General features: G+C 38.8%; 1 protein-coding gene across 1 annotated transcript in view; it reads left to right on the forward strand.

Moving 5' to 3' along the window:
- The window catches only part of ctdp1 (CTD (carboxy-terminal domain, RNA polymerase II, polypeptide A) phosphatase, subunit 1), a 95,739-nt gene that overhangs the window by 35,093 nt on the left and 39,736 nt on the right, over positions 1-20,910 (forward strand). The window contains exon 13 of the mRNA XM_042012605.1: positions 12,879-13,090. Coding sequence (XP_041868539.1) covers positions 12,879-13,090 — 212 coding nt within the window. The remainder of the gene's footprint in view (positions 1-12,878; positions 13,091-20,910) is intronic.

Raw genomic sequence — 20,910 nt, forward strand, 5'->3', positions numbered from 1 at the left:
GTCTTCAGTGATAGAAATGCTGTACTGGCCTGTTGTGGTGAAGAGGGAGCTGAGATGAAAGGGGAAGCTTTTAGTTGACCAGCCATTTCAGCCCTCGCCTAATGTTATAAGCTGTGGGTAGTATCTAAAAGAGCAACATAATGAATGCAAAGGATGGGAATGAATGTTGGGAAAGGAGTCCCATCATCTGGGAATGGCTCGGGATGTGGCCTCTGGTCTTCATCAATGGAGTTATTTGAGGTGATTTAGGTGTCTGGTTGGGATGTCTCCTAGGGAAGGTGTTTCAGGTATGTCCCAAACAGGAAGAGGACTTGCTTGAGATTATACTGTATCTCGTGGGAGTGCTTTAATGTCATTAAGAAGAGATGGATGAGGGGACTTGGACAAGGAAGGTCTAAGAGCTCTGCGTAGACTGTTGAGGTAGTCCCACTTATAGATAATCTCAACATTTTGGCATTAGATGTCCAGATCAGAAGAGCTACAAGTAAATGAATAAGAGGAGGTCGTTTTGGATATGTGGGTTAGGGTTGCTAATTGCTATTTTTCTAATGAAAAGAAGGGGATAACTAAATATAAACCAGTGCATGAGAACAAAAACGCTGACAAAATGTGTTGATACTTTAGTGAAGGGACAATATTGGGCCCAAGAGATCCAATCATATCTAATCTCAAGCAAAGGCTGTCCATGGTTCTGATGTCTGAGTTTCACAGTTTACAAAGCAACTGGTTAAACGGCACCAGACCCAAGCAAGTTTCAAACTAATTAAAATAATAGTGACACAACCAGCACCCAGTCCTCCGTCTGCACCTACACCCTGACGCACAGTGAATGTTCCCTCTGCTCCATTTGTTGGCAGCATGACACAAATCTTCTTTCACAGTGACAAGCTGTCAACTTCTGTACCAGTTCAAAGAAATTAGCATTTCTTTCATCACAACTAATTTGCTGAGGAATGCTTCTGATCTTTGCCGAGTCAAGAATGTGCATGATTCATCTAAAAACTCTGTGGAATCCAAAGTCTCCCTGAGGCTATTTCTTTCTTCCCAGTCTTACGTAACCCGCCTCGACCAACCCCAGCTGCAGTGTGGTGTGTGTTTTCTGAGGGAATGGTGAAAAGCAGTCAGTATCTTCCTACTTGCAGATCCTGTAAAGAAGTCTGACTCTCAAATAAAATGCTTTTTCTCTAGACTTGAGTATTTTAGGGTTTTTTTATGTAGGAGGAGCAGAGTAGAGTGCAGAGTGAAAATGGTTTCTTTTCTTGCTATGATGTCCTCTCAATAATGCCTCATGTAGTTTTTGAGCTAACAAATATCTCAATTAATTGTGGTTATGAGCAGATCGTTAAATGCTTACTAATGCAGAGCTCTCAGCACTTTTTATTCTTCATTAACCTTTATTTTCTGGTACGGTTTACTGGAAATTGTTATGCCTTCACGTCAGCTTTTTATAAAGGCATTTATATCCCTTCTTGCACTGCCTTAAATCAGCCTTTTTGCCCATCAAAGCTAAGTCCTTTGTGCCTTTGTTGGATGACAGGTTTTCTATGGGTCAAACTCTATTCAGCAATTAGATGCTGTGCCCTGTTACCAAATGTGGCTACCAGAAGATTTAGGAGGAGTCCCTGTGGTCTCTTCCCTTTAACCATTAGAGGTATAACTGTGCAGAAGCCACATGATTGAATTTAGATATTTGGGGAAATGATTCATTTCCCTGGTTATTACTCAAACAGGTTCTGGGTTGCTAGAGCTTACGTCCAGGTGCATGATTTATAAATCAGTGCGCATTTTTATATGCATTTTTTTTTCAGTTTGATTAAATTAAGCTTAATTTGTGTAGCACTAGTTCACGACGAAGGCATCAAAAGGCATATTTACGGACACAGTCTAATTCAGTGGTTTTCGAAGTAGGGGTTGCCGGTGGGTGCTAGGGGGGACTCAAATTAGAAATTAGAGGGAAGCTAAGAGAGAGAGAGAGAGAAAAAAAAAAGTTTGGCAGCCACTTTGGCATGATGACGTCATAATCTGTGTAGACCTGGCGGTTATCAGGCAGTTCTGCTCCTCCCGCTAGCATGTAGCTAGCTAGCATAAAATGATCGACAGTCCTGGCGTGGAAAACTCTGCTGCTGCTGCAGCAAAGAAAAACAAACTAAGAACTAATGTCCAACTAAAATCCTAAAACATGACGCAGTATACATTAGGGTATGGCCATACAGCCATACAGAAAAATGATTGCCCAACATGTGTCCTCTGTCTGCAGACTCTAGTGTCCCACGAGTGGCATCTCTGTCACTCCCAGACACAGACACATGCACACACACGATTAATAATTTTCTTATGCTAAACATATATAATAATTATTCAATAGTGAATAAAAATAGGAAAATATATTCTAAAAGTTGACGTTTCTTTTCATATTTGTAGCATTATCTGTGGGTTTGGGGATCCCCGGACAGAAGCTAAGGCCCCCCAGTCTTGGCATGGAATGGTTAGGGAATGCCTGGTCTCATTCATTGTACTAAATTATAATCCTATTCAAACAAATCCATTTAGTGATCCACATTAGTTTACTTCTAATAATTATGTTCATTCATAGTTGGGTGGGGAGGAGGGGCGGGTGAAGACAAACACAAGTTAATGACCCTAATAAAGGGGATGACACTGTCCACTCTCAAGCCCCAAACTCTAGCTTTGAGTATCCCAAAGAAATGCGAAACTCTAAAAGCAATTCTTGACCCTTTAAAAAGATCACTTGTGTGGACAGCAGTTTGTGCCCCATATTTAGCGGGTGTCTCCATTACCACACACAAGCTTGTGTAGCTATCCTCATTAAGATATTGCACTGACTTTATTTTTTGTTTTATGGCCTTATATCTCAAACTTTACACTTAATTTAAGCTCATCCTCAATTTACACCTCTAATCTAACCCTAAACAGGAGCCTAGACATGATGTTCTTCCTGATTCAGACAGAAAATAGTACTGATCGTGACAAGGTCATACCAGGAAACATGCTAATGACACAGCAAAAACAAGATAAACACACACAAGTTTCTCAGGGAAACTTTCAGTCCTCTCTTCATGTCACCAGTCGTTCACATCTTAACACTTCAAACTGCTTAATGTGCCCTTTTAAGAGGATGCTCACTGCAGTGGAAAATAAAGTAGAGAAGAGTCAAGTCAAGATGTTCCAAGCAATGACATGCCGTTAGTATTTCTAGCTCAAAGTGCTGACTTTCATTTTACAGACCTTACATACTCAGTGAGTCCATGTCAAGCTCCAGTTTCCTCAAAACCTTTTATGTGAAGTAACAAGAAGCCTAAAGAGGTGCACAGAAAGAAATGAGTGAAAAATACTTAGTTCTTTTATTTAATTAGGTCTGAATCTTAGAGGCTAAGATTGTAATGTTTAATAACTAACTGTTTGAAAGCTGAAAACCCTTAGGAGTCAAAGATAGGCTCATTATCTTGAGATGATTTTACAAATAACATTTGTGAACATTACAGCAAATACATCGATAAAACTTGAAATAGGGTTTTTAAATAGAGAATCTTCAGCTTACATCACCCGTTTTTCGCCATGTTTGGGGCCGTCTACACCTTCAGGTGTCTCACTAGCAAACATGTTAAAAAACATGCTAGAGAGGAACATTTTAATGTGATAAAGTCACAAGAAAAGGAAAAATAGCACTAATTAATAGATTAGATGCTTCAAACTATGGTCAGATAAATCCACATCACCTGCAGAAGCAGAAGCCCACTGTTCTCTGGGAACTGCCACAAGCTGGGAAACAGTAAAATTAAATTTCATTGGCTAGTTTCCTTTTTATTTAAGCTGCTAGTGTCTCTGAGAAGAGTCAAGTCAAGATGTTCCACAACATTCAGATTTTCTGAATAAGACAAAGATGAACAAGATGGATGATGACTCATTTAGTCACTACTCTACACCAACTCCCCCATCATGTCTGATCAATGCTGCTGTTCTGTGTGTTAGTGTTTTATGTGCCTATTCTCTATTTACATACAAATATGGATGGAGCTTTCTGTCCATTTTCCTGTGTTCATTACATCTGCATTTTGCTCCGTTTTCAGAGAGCAAATGCAGACCCAGGCGTAGCAAATGGATAGTACCACCAGTAACTGCGAGGGCCGTATTGGAAGCTCACATGCGACTAGTGATGTAATCAATAGCCTCACAAGCCACTGCTGCCTACTGCGCTGCTTCTTTTTGTCTCTTTTTTGAGGATGCGCATTATTATCTTCTCCACTGTCTCCATATTTTATTGCCTATAAGAACTATGCCAACCTAAAGCACACGTGTAGTATGTTGGCAGTGACATTTGACAACAGACCTACCCATTTATGTACGTAAAGGGATCATAAATGAGCCCTTCTGCTGGAAATACTTCTGAATAAATGCAACAAACATTTAATAATTTTACAGCAATGATAATTTTAGGATTTGTTGATTTATTGTAAACTGTATTAACGTTGGTGATGAGACATGCTACATTTGTGCTTACCTAACAACGACTGTAGATCATATGTGTCAAACTCAAGGCCCCGCGGCCCATGAATGAATCATCTTTGGCCCGCATTATCATATCTAATCACTACTGGCCCGCACCACCATAATACTATAAGTCCCAGAACAAACTGCCAGTTTGTTATTGCTTCAGTCACGGTCCCGTGAGCGCGAACCGCGGTGGGGGGACAGCTTCGTCAACTTTTAAAGACCCGAGTCTTCAATTAATGGAGAAAGGAAAAGTGGACCTTGATAACAACAGTAGCAGATTCAGATGTAAAGCTGTGTCTTCTGTGTGGAGACACTGAGGCTGTAATGAAAGAATAGAAGGTAAGAAGACACTTTGAAACAAAGCACCACAACACATACAAGCATCTGGACAGGAAAATAAGGCTCTAAAAGGTAGAAGAGTTAACCCTTTAGGTGCCAGAGTTTTTAAAGTTTTAAGGCATGCTGCAAGTAAGAAAAAAAGTTCAATGTCAACCAGTTTATGATGGCAGTAAAATAACTCATCTATTTTCATATTGAGTCATCAATGCTCTTTAATCCATTATCTTTTCTCTTCTTATTACAGGACATTTGATTTTTCCAATGAGAGAGATTAATTTTGGCTGCTGTTTGCCTGTAGAAAAATGTTTTCACCTGAAATTACTCCAAGCAATAAGAAATAGATGCAACAGATTTGATTTTCTCTTTGTTTTCTTTTTAATTTTATATCCAGTAACGTATAGGCTCTGTTAGTTCCGAGTTCAATATGTGCAATAAAGTCATTTGGAAAAAGTTTTAATAAACGCTGAACCAATCTGGCCCTGAAGTTTTTCATTTAGGGCCGCTGTGTATTTGACTTTGACCCCCCTGCTGTAGATGTATATGTTTTCACAATTAGATCTGAGCAAGGCATCTAATGAGCTGATCGATTCACTGTTTAAATGATCTGAGGCTGCAGTGCTGGAATGGTTGTGGTGCGAAAACCTGTTTTTGGTCACAGTGACAGATTTTCACATCAATCTATATCCAAACCTTAGCCAACTGGATTTTAACCCATTAACATCTCAAATAACTTAAGGACATTGGCAAGAGGGTACCTAATATCTCGATTACGTAATTACAAAGAAAAAAATGGTTTATGACATTTAATTTTATCTAAGAGTCCCTGCACTGTTGTGTTGTAGTGACACCTGTTGTTTTAGTATCAGGATCTGAACTGTTATTTGTGCAAGAAACTACTTTTTCATGGAGAAATGTACCTGACGTAGTTCCACAGTTATTCCCAGTTTTCATTTTACTTTATGTCAACTTATAGAAAAGCCTTTGTTTGAATTTCATGAGATCTTTACCAGACCTCATTGTGGAAAGCTGCAGGATATCTATTACAAAGTGAGATGTAAGAACAGGAGTTTAATCAAAGCTCTTTATAACAGCCACTAATTTTCTTGAAGTTGGCTTGAGTTGAGGAAAATTCCTCGCTCTGGGCAGCAGCCGCTCGGCGCTCACACTGTGCCAGCTCCTCCTAATTGCTGGCTTTCATTGGAAAGTAATGGACTCTCTGCTCCTCATGCAGTAGATGAATCTTTGAGTGTCAGACTAACACCTCCAGCTGAATTTAAAGCTTGAATTTGAATGTCGCAGCCCCCAGCTTGGATGTATTTCTTTTTTTTTTTTTTTTTTTTTTAATTTTTTTGTAGCTCTGCTCAGCAGCAGGGGCTCGTTCTTCACGTTTTGATGTCAGTTCATGTCGGCCTCACTTTACATTGAGAAGCTAAGACGTTATGACTGCTTCCAGATTCAGTGAATCATGCTGATTATCTCGTAACGGTGCATGTCAGGTTTGTGTTATGTATATGGGTGTCAAACATAACGCATAATGCCGTCAACTAAATAATGTAAATATGTTAAAATTTACATTTAAATTTAACGTATGTGCAGCATCCGTTATTTATGACAGCGAGACATGGAGGGGTCTGCAGACAATTTGGCAAAAAGTGGTTGACCCTATGGATGGATTTGAGGGTGTCACACCCGCGGGGGATGAGGGTGTTTTAACACACTTTTCCTGTTGAGAGCGTTCAACATCTGCACTTTACACGCATTAACAACTTTGCCATTGCTAGCACCGTCACTCTTGTTGTTTATCGTTGAGGAGAGAAATGGCACTGTCACATGAAGCTGAAGAATGAAACATGTTGATTTTATTTATTTTCTTTTTTTTCTTCTTCTTTTACTTGTCTTGTCCAGCTTCGTTGCGGTAGGATAATGATCTGCTTGTTGTGTTGTGCCAAACAAATTTGCTTTGCAAATGGGAGCTTTATGGGTATAAGACTCCTCCTGATAATCTAAATGTTTTTTTTGTTTGTTTGTTTTTTATCTTATTATTTATTTTGAATTGTGGAATTAATGTAATCTTGCTGGAACTGACTGGAGGGGACAGGAAAAAGAGCATAGTGAAAAGAAGTAAAAGGGAAAGTAGAAAAAAGGAAGAGGAGACAAAGATACAGTAGATAGAAGCAACGACACTTCAATCCAACCTGACACCACACACCTGCTACACCTCTACCTACAGCTTTTACAGGTAAACTAAACTGACAATCATCAGGAGTTCCTGAAGTCAGAGCCCATGGCCAACAAGTAGCCAGAAACGTGTTGAAAACAGCATCCTGTTTCACAAATGAGATCTTTTTTAAAGGTCTTGATTTTATGTAATATTGAACAGATTATTACAACTAAAGGGATCATCTGATATTAAAAAATCGTAGAAAAACCCACGTGAGCATTGGCTTGCTCCTTCTGCTGATACATTAAAACAGGCATATTTCTGGATTTGTCATGAATGGTTATTAATCATGATTTATTCATTTGTAAGCTATGATTAATCTGATTAAAAATTTAAGCCATTTGACAGCCCTCATTATGTAATAATAAGTAAAACAGTTGATTCTAGTTGTTGACATGTTAGTGACTGAGGAAATATCCAAGAGTAAAGAAATTAAGGGTTTAAAGAAGAGACAGTTGTCTGACTATTTTATGAAATGAATGAGATTATCTGCTAACTGCTTTCCAAAGAGAACCAGTGCTTACGTTTACTGCCTCCCCCTCTACATCTCCAAGCAGATTAATGATCACAGGAAACCGCAGGGATGCTAGAAACTAAGCCTTACAATAATTTTACTACTGAATCTTTTAACTAAAAATAGTTTCTTTTCCCTGAAATCGCTCTCTACTTGCAGTGGTGAGATAAAAAGCCTGCCTCTGGACTAGCTTTGTGGCACACCCTGCTGTGCTTTGAAAGGTTTAATGTTAAGCTCTTTGTTTGGCATTTGATTACGTTACAGACAATGGATGCTGTAGGAAGTTAGCTTCACTGTTCATAGCCTTTTAATAGTCAAGGTTGTGAGAGCTTTCCTAGCACAATAAACTGTAAGCTGGATTTTAAATGTTAGTGATCACAGGCAGACGAGGTTTCATCAGCCATTTTCTTAGTGTCTCAAAGGCATTTGTCAATGCTTGACAGTAGCTGCTCCGATGCATGCACCTGAGGTGTCCCTTGCCCTTAAATTGATATTTTTTTAAGAGGTCAGCTTTTCCTACAGTTTCTTGTGAAATTATTTTTTTCATTGAAGCCTCAACAAAAAGAGACAACCATTTTTTAACCTCATGAGCTGTTCCATTGCATAAGCTTCAACCATCTCAGTGGCCTCCCGTAAGGTGCATTCACACCAGCCTTTCTGATTCAAATCCAGCTTGTCTGCTCGAATGGTCTGGTTTGTTGGGGCGGTGTAAATGTGCAACCAAACTCTGGTGCAGATTAAAGAAACAAATTCTGGCCATTCTCTTTGCATGTTCTCCCCATGTATGCAAGGACATACATGTAAGGTTAATTGGTCACTCTAAATCAGGGGTGCTAAAGTTCACGCATCAAGATCTACTATCCTGCAACCTTTAGATGCAGCCCTTCCCCAACACACATGAATCAAATGAATGGTTCATTACAAGACCTCTGCAGAGATGAATGACATGTGAATGAGGGAATTCAGCCATTTGATTCTGGTGGTTGGACAAGTGATGCATCTAGAAGTTGCAGGATTGTAGATCTTGAAGACCGGACTTAGGCGGCCCTGCTCTAAATTCTCTCTAGGAGTCAGTGTGAGTGGTAGTTTGTCTCTGTGTGTTAGCCCTGCGATGGGATGGCGACCTGTCCAGGGTCAACCCTGCCTCTCGCCTAGTAGCCACCCCATGAATTGAAATAAGTGGGCATAGAAAATGGATAAATGGACAACCAAAAGATGTGTTAAATGATATTTTGGAGAAATGGGCCACAGTCAGAAACAGTTCTGTTATAAATATGGTTAACCCAAGACAGCTAGAATTTGATGCAGCTCTACGTTTTAGTGAAAAGAAATTGTCCTGCATTAACCAATAGATGAGCGATTTTTCGTGTTTGCTGTGTGTCTTGTTGTCTCCTTCGGTAAATCTTGATGCTGATCCGCCTCTGATGAGGAGAGTGCAGTGGGAGAGCAAACTCGGACCAGGACAATGTTAAACCCACCAAATCCCTATTCATACCGAGTGTAGCAGACTATTAACCATGTATATAGCCCTAGTATCAGTTTACTGATGGGGCCTGTCCATAAGATCTCCGCTCTAGGCATGTTTGTCCTCCTGGTTTTTCTGTTTCCTCCTTCAATACTACCGCTGCAGAGATTTCAAGCAAGCTGACTTTTATTTGGAAATGGCCTGGGACATATGAATTTACCAATCATAGCTCTTTAAAGGCAGTTTATTTTCAATGGACAAGGCAGAGTAAGAACATGTAATTTTTTAATTTGTATTTAGAGTGGGGGAGTGAGGTCACAACTGGTCACTCAAGATGAAATCTAATGCCAAGGGTGTACTGCTGTGTTGTCCAAGTGTGAGCAGAACACCTAAAATGATGCTGTTTGTACACACTATTACGTTTTCTGTATTTCAACATTTGTCTGAAAAGACATCACCAGGTTTGCACACATCTGTTAATTAAAAGAAAAAGAGAAAAATTAAAGGGAAATGCTGAGAGACTTGTACAAGTGCTGGTTTCAGTGGATTTTATCTGAATGCATGCTAAAATAAGGGATAAGGAGACCTTTATAAAACTGAGACTTTTAACTCCTTAATGATGGTTTTAAAACTTCAACAATCACAGGAAGGCAGATCCACTTGTTCCACTGCTGGGATTGCAATGCCACGATTTCTCTCCCAAAGCCAATAAAGAATATTTTCAGAACATCTAATAACCACACAATGGTCTGCGAGATCAGAAGAAACTTAAGGTAACTTTAAAACAACCAAAGGCCTTTTTGACATAAGCTAATGTTTATGTTCTTGAATTCCACATAAAAACAAAACCTTACCACCACCGAGTCTTGATTAGTACGGGGCAGTATGGTGCGGTTTGATTTGGTAAATTGTGATCTCTGTTGCGTTTTGACAGCCAACTGTACCTTTACCTGATAGGCTACAAGTCAGCCAGTTAGAGGTAGATCAGTCAGCTACATAATAGCATGACGTCATAGTGGTGCTACACCTTCCTTGAATTAAAATAAAGAACACAACACAGAAACAAACAGCAATGATGGCAGACATTCAGCAGTTTGTGTTTTTTCCTCTTTGCATGCTGTTACATCAAACAAAAAATACACTGCATATTTATACATGGCGCTGTTCCCTGAAACTTTCAACCAAACTTTTTGCAGAAGATTATCCTAGCTACTAAGCTTTGTGGCTGTAGTATCATGATCTGGGCCTGCTTGTCTTTACCTAGAAAAGGTCAGCAATAATGCAAAATTATGAAATGTAAACGAAAATGTCTATGTACTGAATCCAAATAGAAAGAAAGTGGGACTTCAATCTTATGTCTACAATTTTTTTCTCATTGAGCTTTCTACTCACTTTAACTGTACTGACAGGAACAAATTGCCTATTTTAAATTGTGCAGCTATCACAGAGCTGTAATTTAAGAAAATGTTAGTGTGAGATAGTGATAGGAAAATGTCATAAGTCAGAAATACAGAAGTAAAATCCAAAGCTATTTGTGCTGAAAAAAGTCTTGCATTATGTCTTGTTGCCATTTAGAGAACAAACAAAACAGCTTTTGGAGTGTTATTTGTGTCTTACCCTGTATTAAGTTGGTGGTCCTGAGGGTCAGTCACCATCCAATTTGATTTAGCAAATGGAGCTGGAGAGTGAGACAACCAACAGTGGCCTAAGATTTATTTTTTCCCCCTACCTAAGCCTTACTGGAATAATCTCACCTTCTATCTTCTCCAAGGCAGTTTGTTCTTGTCCAGATAACCAACAAGACTGTAATGATCCTGGTTTGTTGCCAGTACGGAGCTTGGCTCTAACCCCAAGGGAACAACCCTCTGCATTAATTCCAGCTCTGCCAAAGCGACATGACCCTAATGAGTGAAGGGAGAAAAGGCAGCAAATTTACTGTGCCTTTACTCATTCCCATTGATCTTAAAGCTATCAATGGGCTAACTTGTTTTAAATGGTCAATAATCATTGGCTTTATAATAGATGAGCAGCTGTGGGTTCAGCCTCAAGTGTTTAGCAGGACTTTTCCCATGGGACTGATTTCTTTTGCTCTATTCAGCTGTGAAAAGGTTGCTCATGATGGAAACACAAGGCAATTATTTGTTATATAACCTCAAATTTGATTCCATCTGTGCAGAGCTGATTAAAATAAATGTGAAGGGTTATATTTTATTGTATTTTGTGGCCCCGTGATAACATTCAGCCTCAATTCTAAGGTGTCAGTCATTAGTTTCTATCTCACTATCTTTTTATTGTGGTCACCTAAATATTATGGTTGCATCTTGATAAATCAAAAAGCATATGTTATGGTTGTTTCATATCAAAGCCAGGCATAATTTAAACATATTACCACCATAATGATAGTACTGTGTGCTGTACGCTGCTAACTAACTTAAAGACATCCTTATAATACATTTAGTTACTGGTTCATATGGTGTCATTAGTAGCAAGGAATTAGCAAAATGGTTGAAATCTCAAATGTTATTTTTGTTACGGTGTGTGTATTTACTTAGAGAGCACTTCAGGGTTATTTTTCCTGGTAATTCCTGTTTTTTTGCGTTTTTTGTTTGTAAAACATTGGTTCTAAATACCCTTTTTACAAGTCAGCTGTGTGTTCATTACAGTTTTTCGTAAAATAAAAGTGATATTTCCTGCGATTCGCACGTGTTTCCATTGAATGGTGTTTAGCGCATTAGCCGTTGTTCTCGTAAAATCTTGTCCCGCGAGACTCTGCTTTAAGCAGGATGGACATTTCTAATTCCTTTAACTATTTTAAAAAAGATTTGTTTACAGCTGCCTCTACTCACACTGTGCCATCTTTACTTAAAATGAACCGGTCACGTGACTCCCAGTGTCATGTCCGGATACGTGTAAATGCAGAAAAAAATGTTTTCATTACACTTTTGCAATACACTCCTTTATCGACACCTCTGGAAAAACCACCACTTGAGAGCTTAAAAACTTTTTAGCAATATTTGAGTTTTATTTTTTTAATGAAGTTGTTTCCATTATAAGTTTTTATTGGAATATTTAGGTTTTGTGCAATTCTTGGGGTAATGGAAATGCAGCTGTTGTCCTTAAATGTCCAAGATGCATGCATGTTGAGACAATTGTTGCATGAACTATTTAATTACTTCTAATTAAATGAGTATTTGAAAATGAAAAATTATTATCCATCCCTCATAAATATGCTAGCACGCTTCTGTAAAACCCAGTTATTGACATGTCACATCTGTTTGTGTCTAGTCCAAAATAGGCTGATGTTATTTTTTTACTTACTTCTCATTCTTTCTTCTTCACAAATGCAGAAGAAGTTACCTGGTGTAATTTAACAGAATATCGTCTAAGAATATTCCCTAAAATATAATGTTGGTTCTAATCAAAATTATGTAGCACAAACAGTTAAAAAAACAACACACATTTGATATGATGCAAGTTTTAGATTATCTTATATCAAGCTTGTAATTGTTGGCGTTCTAGTGTAGTTAATTTAAATGGAGAAAACCAATTTCCAGGCATAATTACAAACTTATTTGGCAAACATGATGATTCAGTGAGATAGAATGATGCCTTTGGCTCCTTTTGATGATGCTTTCGCCTGGAAATGTTCCTTTTGTTTAAATGTTTTGCTATTTTACTTAAATATTTCAACACCAATAGAAGTGTAAATGTGCAAAATCTCAAGTTTGCTTTGCTATGGTGGAGGATTCCTGTGGCGGAGTGTCATCCCAAATGCAAATGAAAAAAACTCACAAAAGCTCCTTTTCAAAAACAAAACCAAAATCTAGGTGGACGACATCTTAGGCGAGGAGAGCGACAACGAGAGTGAGGGCCGAGGGAGGGAGAAGCCAGGTAACGAGGAGATGGACGATGAAGAGGAGCAGCAGCGCAAAGAGCAGCCTGGAATTGAGCAGACGGCAGGAAAGGGACTCGTTCCTCAGGCGCAGAGGGCGAAGGAGAGGCTTCAGACACCATCCAGTCTGTCCCAAAGTGTCCCAAGGTGAGGCGCTGCTATTTTCATGTCATAGTTTTTCTCACTTCACTGGACCTTTACACAAACACCTCTTACAGAGTAAAACACGGCACAGGTATTAATAAAAACCAACTCTATCTCAGTCCTGAATCTTCATGATTAAATGTTGCTGTTATCAGTGTCGTTGAGTCAACACACCATTAACATATTAGGTAAAGCCCAGCAGGTGAGAACGATGCTTAGCTTAAATCCACCCTGCAAATGAGCTGTTTGTATTGAGCCGTTTCTTCTCCGCTGACCATTATGACACACCACTTCATCTGCAAGGCTATGCCGAAGCCAGACAGTCTGGTCCGTTGCCATGGAGACTAATTCCAAACAGACAGCAGGCATTTGAAGATTTCAGAACATAATTATTAGATTCTCCTGCTGCTGAAAAACAGGCCAAGCTGTCAGCCTGTCACGACCGATTATTTAGCTGTCATTGGTGCACTTTGACCAAAATAACATTTCAAATTTGGATTTTGTGATGAATTTGCTTTTAAACATAGAACACATGAAGTTATCCTGGTATATTGACTCTGCCCTGAGCAGTCTACACAACACATGTTTATAGTTGCGATTTAATTTATGTTTAAAAAGTTGACTTGAAGCTTAATATCCTTAAAAGTATCAGAGAGTTCCCCCTCAGCTTACCTTTTCTTTATGTTGTAGAGAAATTTAGGGCCCTGTGATTTCAATCCATCCATTGTAAAAGGTGGACTATGGTGGAAGTTCTCATATGTTTGTGTGATCTTTTATCCCTACCAATTTAAAGGTTTTTACTGTGCCTGAGGTAAATGGCCTCAGAATGAGCAAAAGAAACTAGATGAGAGTTGAATCTATTTTGACTGCAGGTCGGGTCTCCTGCAGTGGTTCAGCAGTAACCAAGAGCCCTGCAGAAACAACTAAACTGTTGAGAATATTAACAGAATATACTAACAGATATTAACAGACTCACCTGTCTGTTGGAGCTGCACCCGGACGCTGTCCTGCAGAAGATCCGTGTGGGGGAGAAAAAAAAAAGAAATTTATCATTGTTGACAAAGTGAATTGTATCAGAGACTACCATGCAAAAAACAAACAAACAAAAGACACACTTTCCCCTGGAAAAAAATCAAGGTCTCATAAAATAAATAATACAAAATTCAGGGAATAAAAACGAAAACCAATTTTATAGGGCTCTACTTTATTCACTTCCCGTTAATCTGTTTGTTTTATATTTGAATTAACCTTCAAATTGATGTTAGAGCCGCAGGGCTGCGTCACTGTAGGCTGTTTTCTTAGGACTAAAGAAGTTTAAACTAAAGTTTTTGGGTCAAATAACAGTCAAATGCGTTTTTTTTTCCCTCTTTTATATAAAAATTAGCCGTATATGAAGCGTATTTAGTGTAAATTTATTCAGATGACATAAAAACAAAGAATTAGGGTGATAAAAACCAGTCAAACCAAAGAGATTTGATGTTCTTCAGTGTCATAAGCATGACCCTCATTTTGTCCAAAGACTTTTCGTCCCAGATTTTCCACCAAATAACGAAGCCGTTTTGTTTCCTGACATAAACAAACAGCGTTTCTCTTCACTGCTGTAGGTCTGAAGCTTTAAAGAAAAGAGGAATCAGCAACGTGGGACCTTCCTACATGATTTTTTTCTTCCTCTTTCTCCTCTGTCTTCATTCTTTCCCTGACTTGCTTTACCATGACTGTGCTCTGTTACGTCTCCTTCTCATTAGCTGCACTTTTATCTTAATATGCTCAAATTTTAACTGCATTTTGAGGACGTTTTCAGATCAAATGTTCTGCTTGTCAGGAGCGATTTGTCTCAATGAGGATGATGCGGTGCTTATTTTCTGACCAGAACTGCAGGAGAACAACATCAAGACTTTTGGTTCAGCCTTTCTACTCCGACTGTCAGAGCTTATAACACAGTTTAATGTTTATACTCGCCTCCATTCACTCAGCAGCCTCTCAGAGTTTCGCTCTGGTTGGCTGTCTCGGTACTAGCTCATGTCCAGACATGTCGGTCCGTCTGTCACCTGGTCTGGCACCTTTGGTTGCAGCTAATGAGTCCAGCCCAGTAGATGTACAGCATCCTCAGAGTTGTTTACTTGCTGTTGAAAACCCTCTGGAAGTCCACCTCCAGTCGTCGCAGTGGTGCTGAGGTGCAGCACATGATTAAACTGCCTGACACGCTGGGAAAGAGTGTAAATGTGAGTCTGATAGCTGTGTGGACACAAATTGCTGGTGGGTGTTCAGGATCTATAGAAAGACAGCAGTGACTTAGCTCCATAATATCACCCTGCTCTGACCCCTACGATGCCCTGACATCTCTCTGGTTGTAAAGAAACGCACGTCCTTACAGAGATGTGCTGTATGCACTTTGATTTAATCTGCCATCTTTAAGTTAGCTCGTGTCTCAGTTTTCCAACTTTAGATAAAGCCTCACATTCTGTTAAAAAAAAGAAAAATAATGTAAAAAACTACTTAAAATCAACTTAGATCTTGCTTTGTTTATTTAAGCTGTTTTCTAAAAGGTTTTATAGTTTCTGATTCCCGAACTAGAAGAAACATCCATCCATCCCTCCATCCATCGCTCCCTCCCTCCCTCCCAGTGTAGGGGCACAGAAGTCCTGGAGTCAATCCCAGCATCTACTAGCCAGATCAGGTCAGACAGACCGGACAGAAAAAGGAAGAAAGAAAAGGGGGAAAAAGTCATATAACTGTTTCCTTATTTAGACTAGACTCTCTGGGACCTCTAGTCCGCATGGAGCCGGCTGTAGAGTTTCCTTTCTGTCAGTCTCCATCCCCGACTCACTGCTTCCTTTTATTTGTTGCAAAAAGGCTCACATCTGTTGCTAAGATACTGTGGCGATCTGAGTGTCTCTGTTTTGTAGTCACCATTGTTCAGGATTTCTTCCTGCCTGTTCCTTTTGTTTCTGTCTGAGGTGAAAACACAGTGTCTTATTGCTGTTCTTATCGCATGTTGTGCCATCATCCATCTCACCTCTCGCACCCAAACAACGCATCATTTTATTTAGGCTGCGGAGGAGGTTGTTTGGTTGTTTTCTCCTTCTGTTCACTTACAACCAAGCAATTCAGCACTTTTTAAATGACATGGATGTAGAGGAAGAACTTCTTTAAATGTCATGCTCCTGAAAATCAAAAAGTAGATCCCCCCACATCTCATATCATAACATGCTTTAACTTCACTTCAGTTCATTTTTTATCCATCGTTGTTCCCCAGCTTTGCAGTGGCGGTTGAGTCTAAATACAACCTCCCTGTCGCCGGGGAGATGGAGCCAGCTACAGACGTGAATTGCTACCATTAAATTTATTATTACATTTGATAAAAGGAACATTTCGCCATAGTCACTGAATTCACCCACAACTGATGAAAAATGTAGAAATGAGCCCATTTAAGCTGCAGATTGTCTTTTCAGTTCAGCTTCCTCCTCAGTGTCACCCCGAGTCCCCCTTCAACATTATCATTGTAAGAAAGAGCATTTTAAGCTTGGTGATGTGAAGTTTCTAGGCAAACTGCATCTTTAGAGACAGAATTGATGTCTGCATCAGGGCTTTTATGGTTATAGTCTTGTCAGTTCAGCCGTCTTTAAAGAGAAATGAGGCTTTTCCATCACAGATGGAACCTTTTGTTCTCATAATAATAGAGTTTAATGCTTCTCTTAGCTGTAGATATGCTAGACTGCAAGTTATTTGCTACGTCTGAAAGTTATGGACACTTCCACGCCTCACTGTCAGTTACACCATACACCAGCTATCAAACAGCTTGGAATGCCAAGTTTGCTCCATTTACATCAGACTCAGTCCAATTCATTTTACTGGAGTTATAATCCAATTCTAACAAATTAATTGCTTGATCCACATCATTCCATTTCATAATTAATGTGTTCATGAACACCAGTTCATGAAAATGAAACTAATGGATTGCATCAAATCATCTTGTTGATTTTATTCCCCACCCTGAGCATGCAGGGGCAACGGTGGAGAGGAACAAACTCCCATTTAACAGGAAGGAGAAACCTCCAGCAGAAGCAGAGTCGGGAAGGGCAGCCATCTGCCTCGACCAGTTGTGGGTGGAGAGGGCAAGAAAGAGGGGTCAACAAGCACCATAACTGTAGAGATAAACACTAATCTTTAAAATGTTCACATTTTAAACAACCTTTACTGATCCTTGAGTAACTTAACGAAGCACCTGTCATCTAGAGAAAAAAATCCATCAGTCCATCCATCCATGATTCAAACCTTTGGTCAAATAAGAATCACCACTGAAGCAAATATTAGAAATCCTTGGATTGTGACACAGGAAGGACCTGCAGGCTCTACATAACGATGGCCCGTTATGTAGACCCTAAAGAAAATGAATCAAGAAAAATGAATAACATTCCAGAACAATGGGTGCCTAAAAGACCACCTCAGAGATGCAGCTCTAAGCCTGTGCTTATTATTTATTTATTTTTTACCTCCATCATGGTGTACATTTCTGTTTGTCTGACTGTTAGCAACATAATTCAAACACTAATTGACAGATTTTGATTACATTTTCAGAAAATCTTTGAAATGGTTTATGAACACTACAACCGCCAACGTTCCAATACCCCTAGAACTACCAGAGGGGGTCGATTTGACACCCTGCCGAGGTAGCTTTGAAAAGAAAATGATAAAGGTGGCATTTGAAGAGGTGAATTTTTTTTCTTTTTTTTTAATCATTTGACAGATTCAATAAATAAATAACGTATTAGCATGTGAGCTTGTATTTGAAATAGAAAATAGCTTACAACAGTCACTTATCAGCTAACTTATAACAAAATTAAATAATTTTTTTAGTCTATTAACATTTTTTATCAATTATTTGAGAAGTAAAAACAGAAAAAAGCATCATATAATGCCAAAGTAACGAATCAGCTGATACTGATTTATGATATCGTACGTCGACAGCTCAGTAATGACGCACGCCGGGTCTTTCTGGCATCGATGCAGCTCCGTTAGAGGACCCCTGCATTCAGTGCAGACATGTCCAAAACGTTATAAAACACAGCAACAGGCCATCTTCTACTTGCAGCTCGAGATGAATACTGCCTCGGCTTCTTGTCAAGGATGTCTACTCCTACCTTGGTCCTATTGTAGTAAGAGGAGATTATCATTTATCCCCCATTTGAGTCTTCCTCATTCATTTGTTGGAGCATAGATGAACCCTATTCTGCATTCATTCTTCTGCTTGTTGATTTTTTTATTGTTATTATACAGTATTTTGTTATGTGACGTTGGTACAGTGTGTCTGTCTGTTAGCAACATAACCGAAGACGTTATGGACAGATTTTTTTGATAATTTTCAGGAATAAGGAGCAAGTGATTCCATTTTTGGAGGTGACCTGAATCCCCGTCTGGATCCAGAAATTTTATTCAAGGATTATTTATGATTGGGCGATAGGGATAATTTTGCCATTAAGGGTTCTAATTCATCAGATAATGGCCAGAATCAATGGCGAAAACAGGTTTAATGGTTGGTGGCTAGCTCTGTGGGAGCGTTGTGTGGAAAATGTCTTGTGGCGGTACACTACTGATGCTGACAGCAGTAAAAAGAAGCATCAGCTGCTGCTCAGACCGAGTCTGGGAGTTCTGTTTTGTTTCTGACGAAAAGCATGAGATCCAAATTAGCTGCACAGCCTTCACAATTTATATTCTCTCTTTTAAAAAGTGAGCCGAATTAAGATTTAATGAAATGAAATGAAAAAGAACAATATTTTATTAAAACCCGAGGGGAGATTATGTCCATTTTTAAAGAAGTCCTTAAACTTCTTGGACTTAGTTCCAGTAGAAAACATGATTGTTACCTTTAGCATGCATTTTGTGTTAAGCCTGCGTGCTGCTGAAGCTGCAACGCTGGATGTTTTTTGTCTGGGGCATGAATGACTTATAAAACTTTTGAGTGCATTTGGGAATTCAGCTCGGTGCATGGCAGAGTCCTCGCTAATGTGTCTTGAACATAAACGCTTCCATTACTGTCTCCTGTAATTAAAGCAAAAGTTTGCTCAACTTACTTTGTGGAAATCAGCCTTGAACTGGCGCAACCCCGGCTGCCACCACTTCCTGTCCTCTTATGAAATCTCTTTGTGCTTTAAAGCTTTAAATATGAAGAAAAAGTAACCAGACCAGCTCTTCTGTGGATGTGTTGATCGTTAGTGACTGCATGGAAAGACAGATGTGATTAATTTGTAGTCAGCAGTGACTTTTGGAGCATTTATAGATTTAACTAGTGTGTTGAATGGAGGATATAAAAGGTGATTATAAGATGCTTTTATAATCTCTCAGCATCTCTAAAGCTTCTTTGGTTGAGGCTGAGCAGTTGCGTTTTCAGGCTAATGTTTAAAAGCATGTTTCAGTTTGACCTGCTTTGATCAGTCACTTTCTTCCACATATCAAAAAACTGTATTTTTCCAAACTTCCTAACAAATAAAAATAAACAGAAGTCATACCATTGTGCAAAGCTGAGAGCAAACACCATTTCACTAATTACAGACTGCCACAATTCTCCAAAGCTCTTCATCAATAGACTGAATAGAGTTATTCATGAAGACAAGCTGCTTTCTAACAGCCGATACAGTTTAAGGACAAATACATCAACATCACTTGTATCACTGGAACTGATAGAGGAAATTACAAATTCAGTAGATCAGAAAAAAATTAACTGCCGGGTATTTATAGATTTGAAAAAAAGCATTTGACACATTCAATCACAATTAATTACTAGGAAACAACTGGAAGGTAACGGTGTTTGAGGGGTCGTGTTGGAGTGGATAAAAAGTTACCTGAATAAGAGACGGCAGTGTGTGAAACAGGGTGATGAGTTTTCTGTGTGTATATTTAATGATTATTTTTGCTGGTGATACACAGTGTTTTGCGCTGTGGCCCGTCTGCAGAGACATTTGGATGACGTCGCCACTGAGCTTGAAGATATAAGTTTGGTTTGACATAAATAACCTTTAAACTTGAGCAAAACTAAATTCGTGCTGTTTGGTAATTATAATAGAAACATCGATGTATAGATTCAAATTGATGGTTTTGTAATTACCAAAAAGTTAATGAAATTAAATTTCTCGGGATAATAGATAAACTAGAAATCACACTTTAAACATTTGTAATCAAAACTTTCAAGAAGCATTTCGATCCTCAGTAAAGCAAAACATGTGGATCATAAATCACTTTGTGTTTTCTACTGCACATTTATTTTTACCATATTTAAGTTCCTCTTCAGAGGTTTGGGGCAGCATATATATAACATCACTGCATCCATTAATCATACAACAAAGAGAGCAATGCGTATTAAACATGAGGTTAAATATCAGCGAAACACCGACTCACTTTTCCTACCGCCAGGATTATTTAAACTCACAGATCTGGTTCAGTTTCACACAGTGCAAAGAAATAACGCATAACCAGGCAATATTCAGAAAATGGTTAAAGATAGAGAGGGAGTGAATAATTTAAATGGTAATCTAAATTTAAAAACATTGATCCCATTTTGAACAAAGAACTTTTTATGTGTTCATATGTGGTGTTTGGCTGTGGAATAGAAATATAAAACAAAGTATAAAGAAAAAGTATTTGATCAATATAAGAATGAGAACAGGGCTTGACTATTATCCAAGGTTTAAAGGTTTTATGGTTGGAAAATTATTTATTTGTTACAGTATCACGTTTTTACTTAATTTGCAGTACAAATCATTGCTTGTCTTTAACATAGTTATTTTGTTTGGTATCGTATAGAGTTGTAAAGAGACAGGCCTCCAGAC

Source organism: Melanotaenia boesemani, chromosome 17 (genome assembly GCF_017639745.1).
Source record: "Melanotaenia boesemani isolate fMelBoe1 chromosome 17, fMelBoe1.pri, whole genome shotgun sequence".
NCBI classification, from domain to species: Eukaryota; Metazoa; Chordata; class Actinopteri; order Atheriniformes; family Melanotaeniidae; genus Melanotaenia; species Melanotaenia boesemani.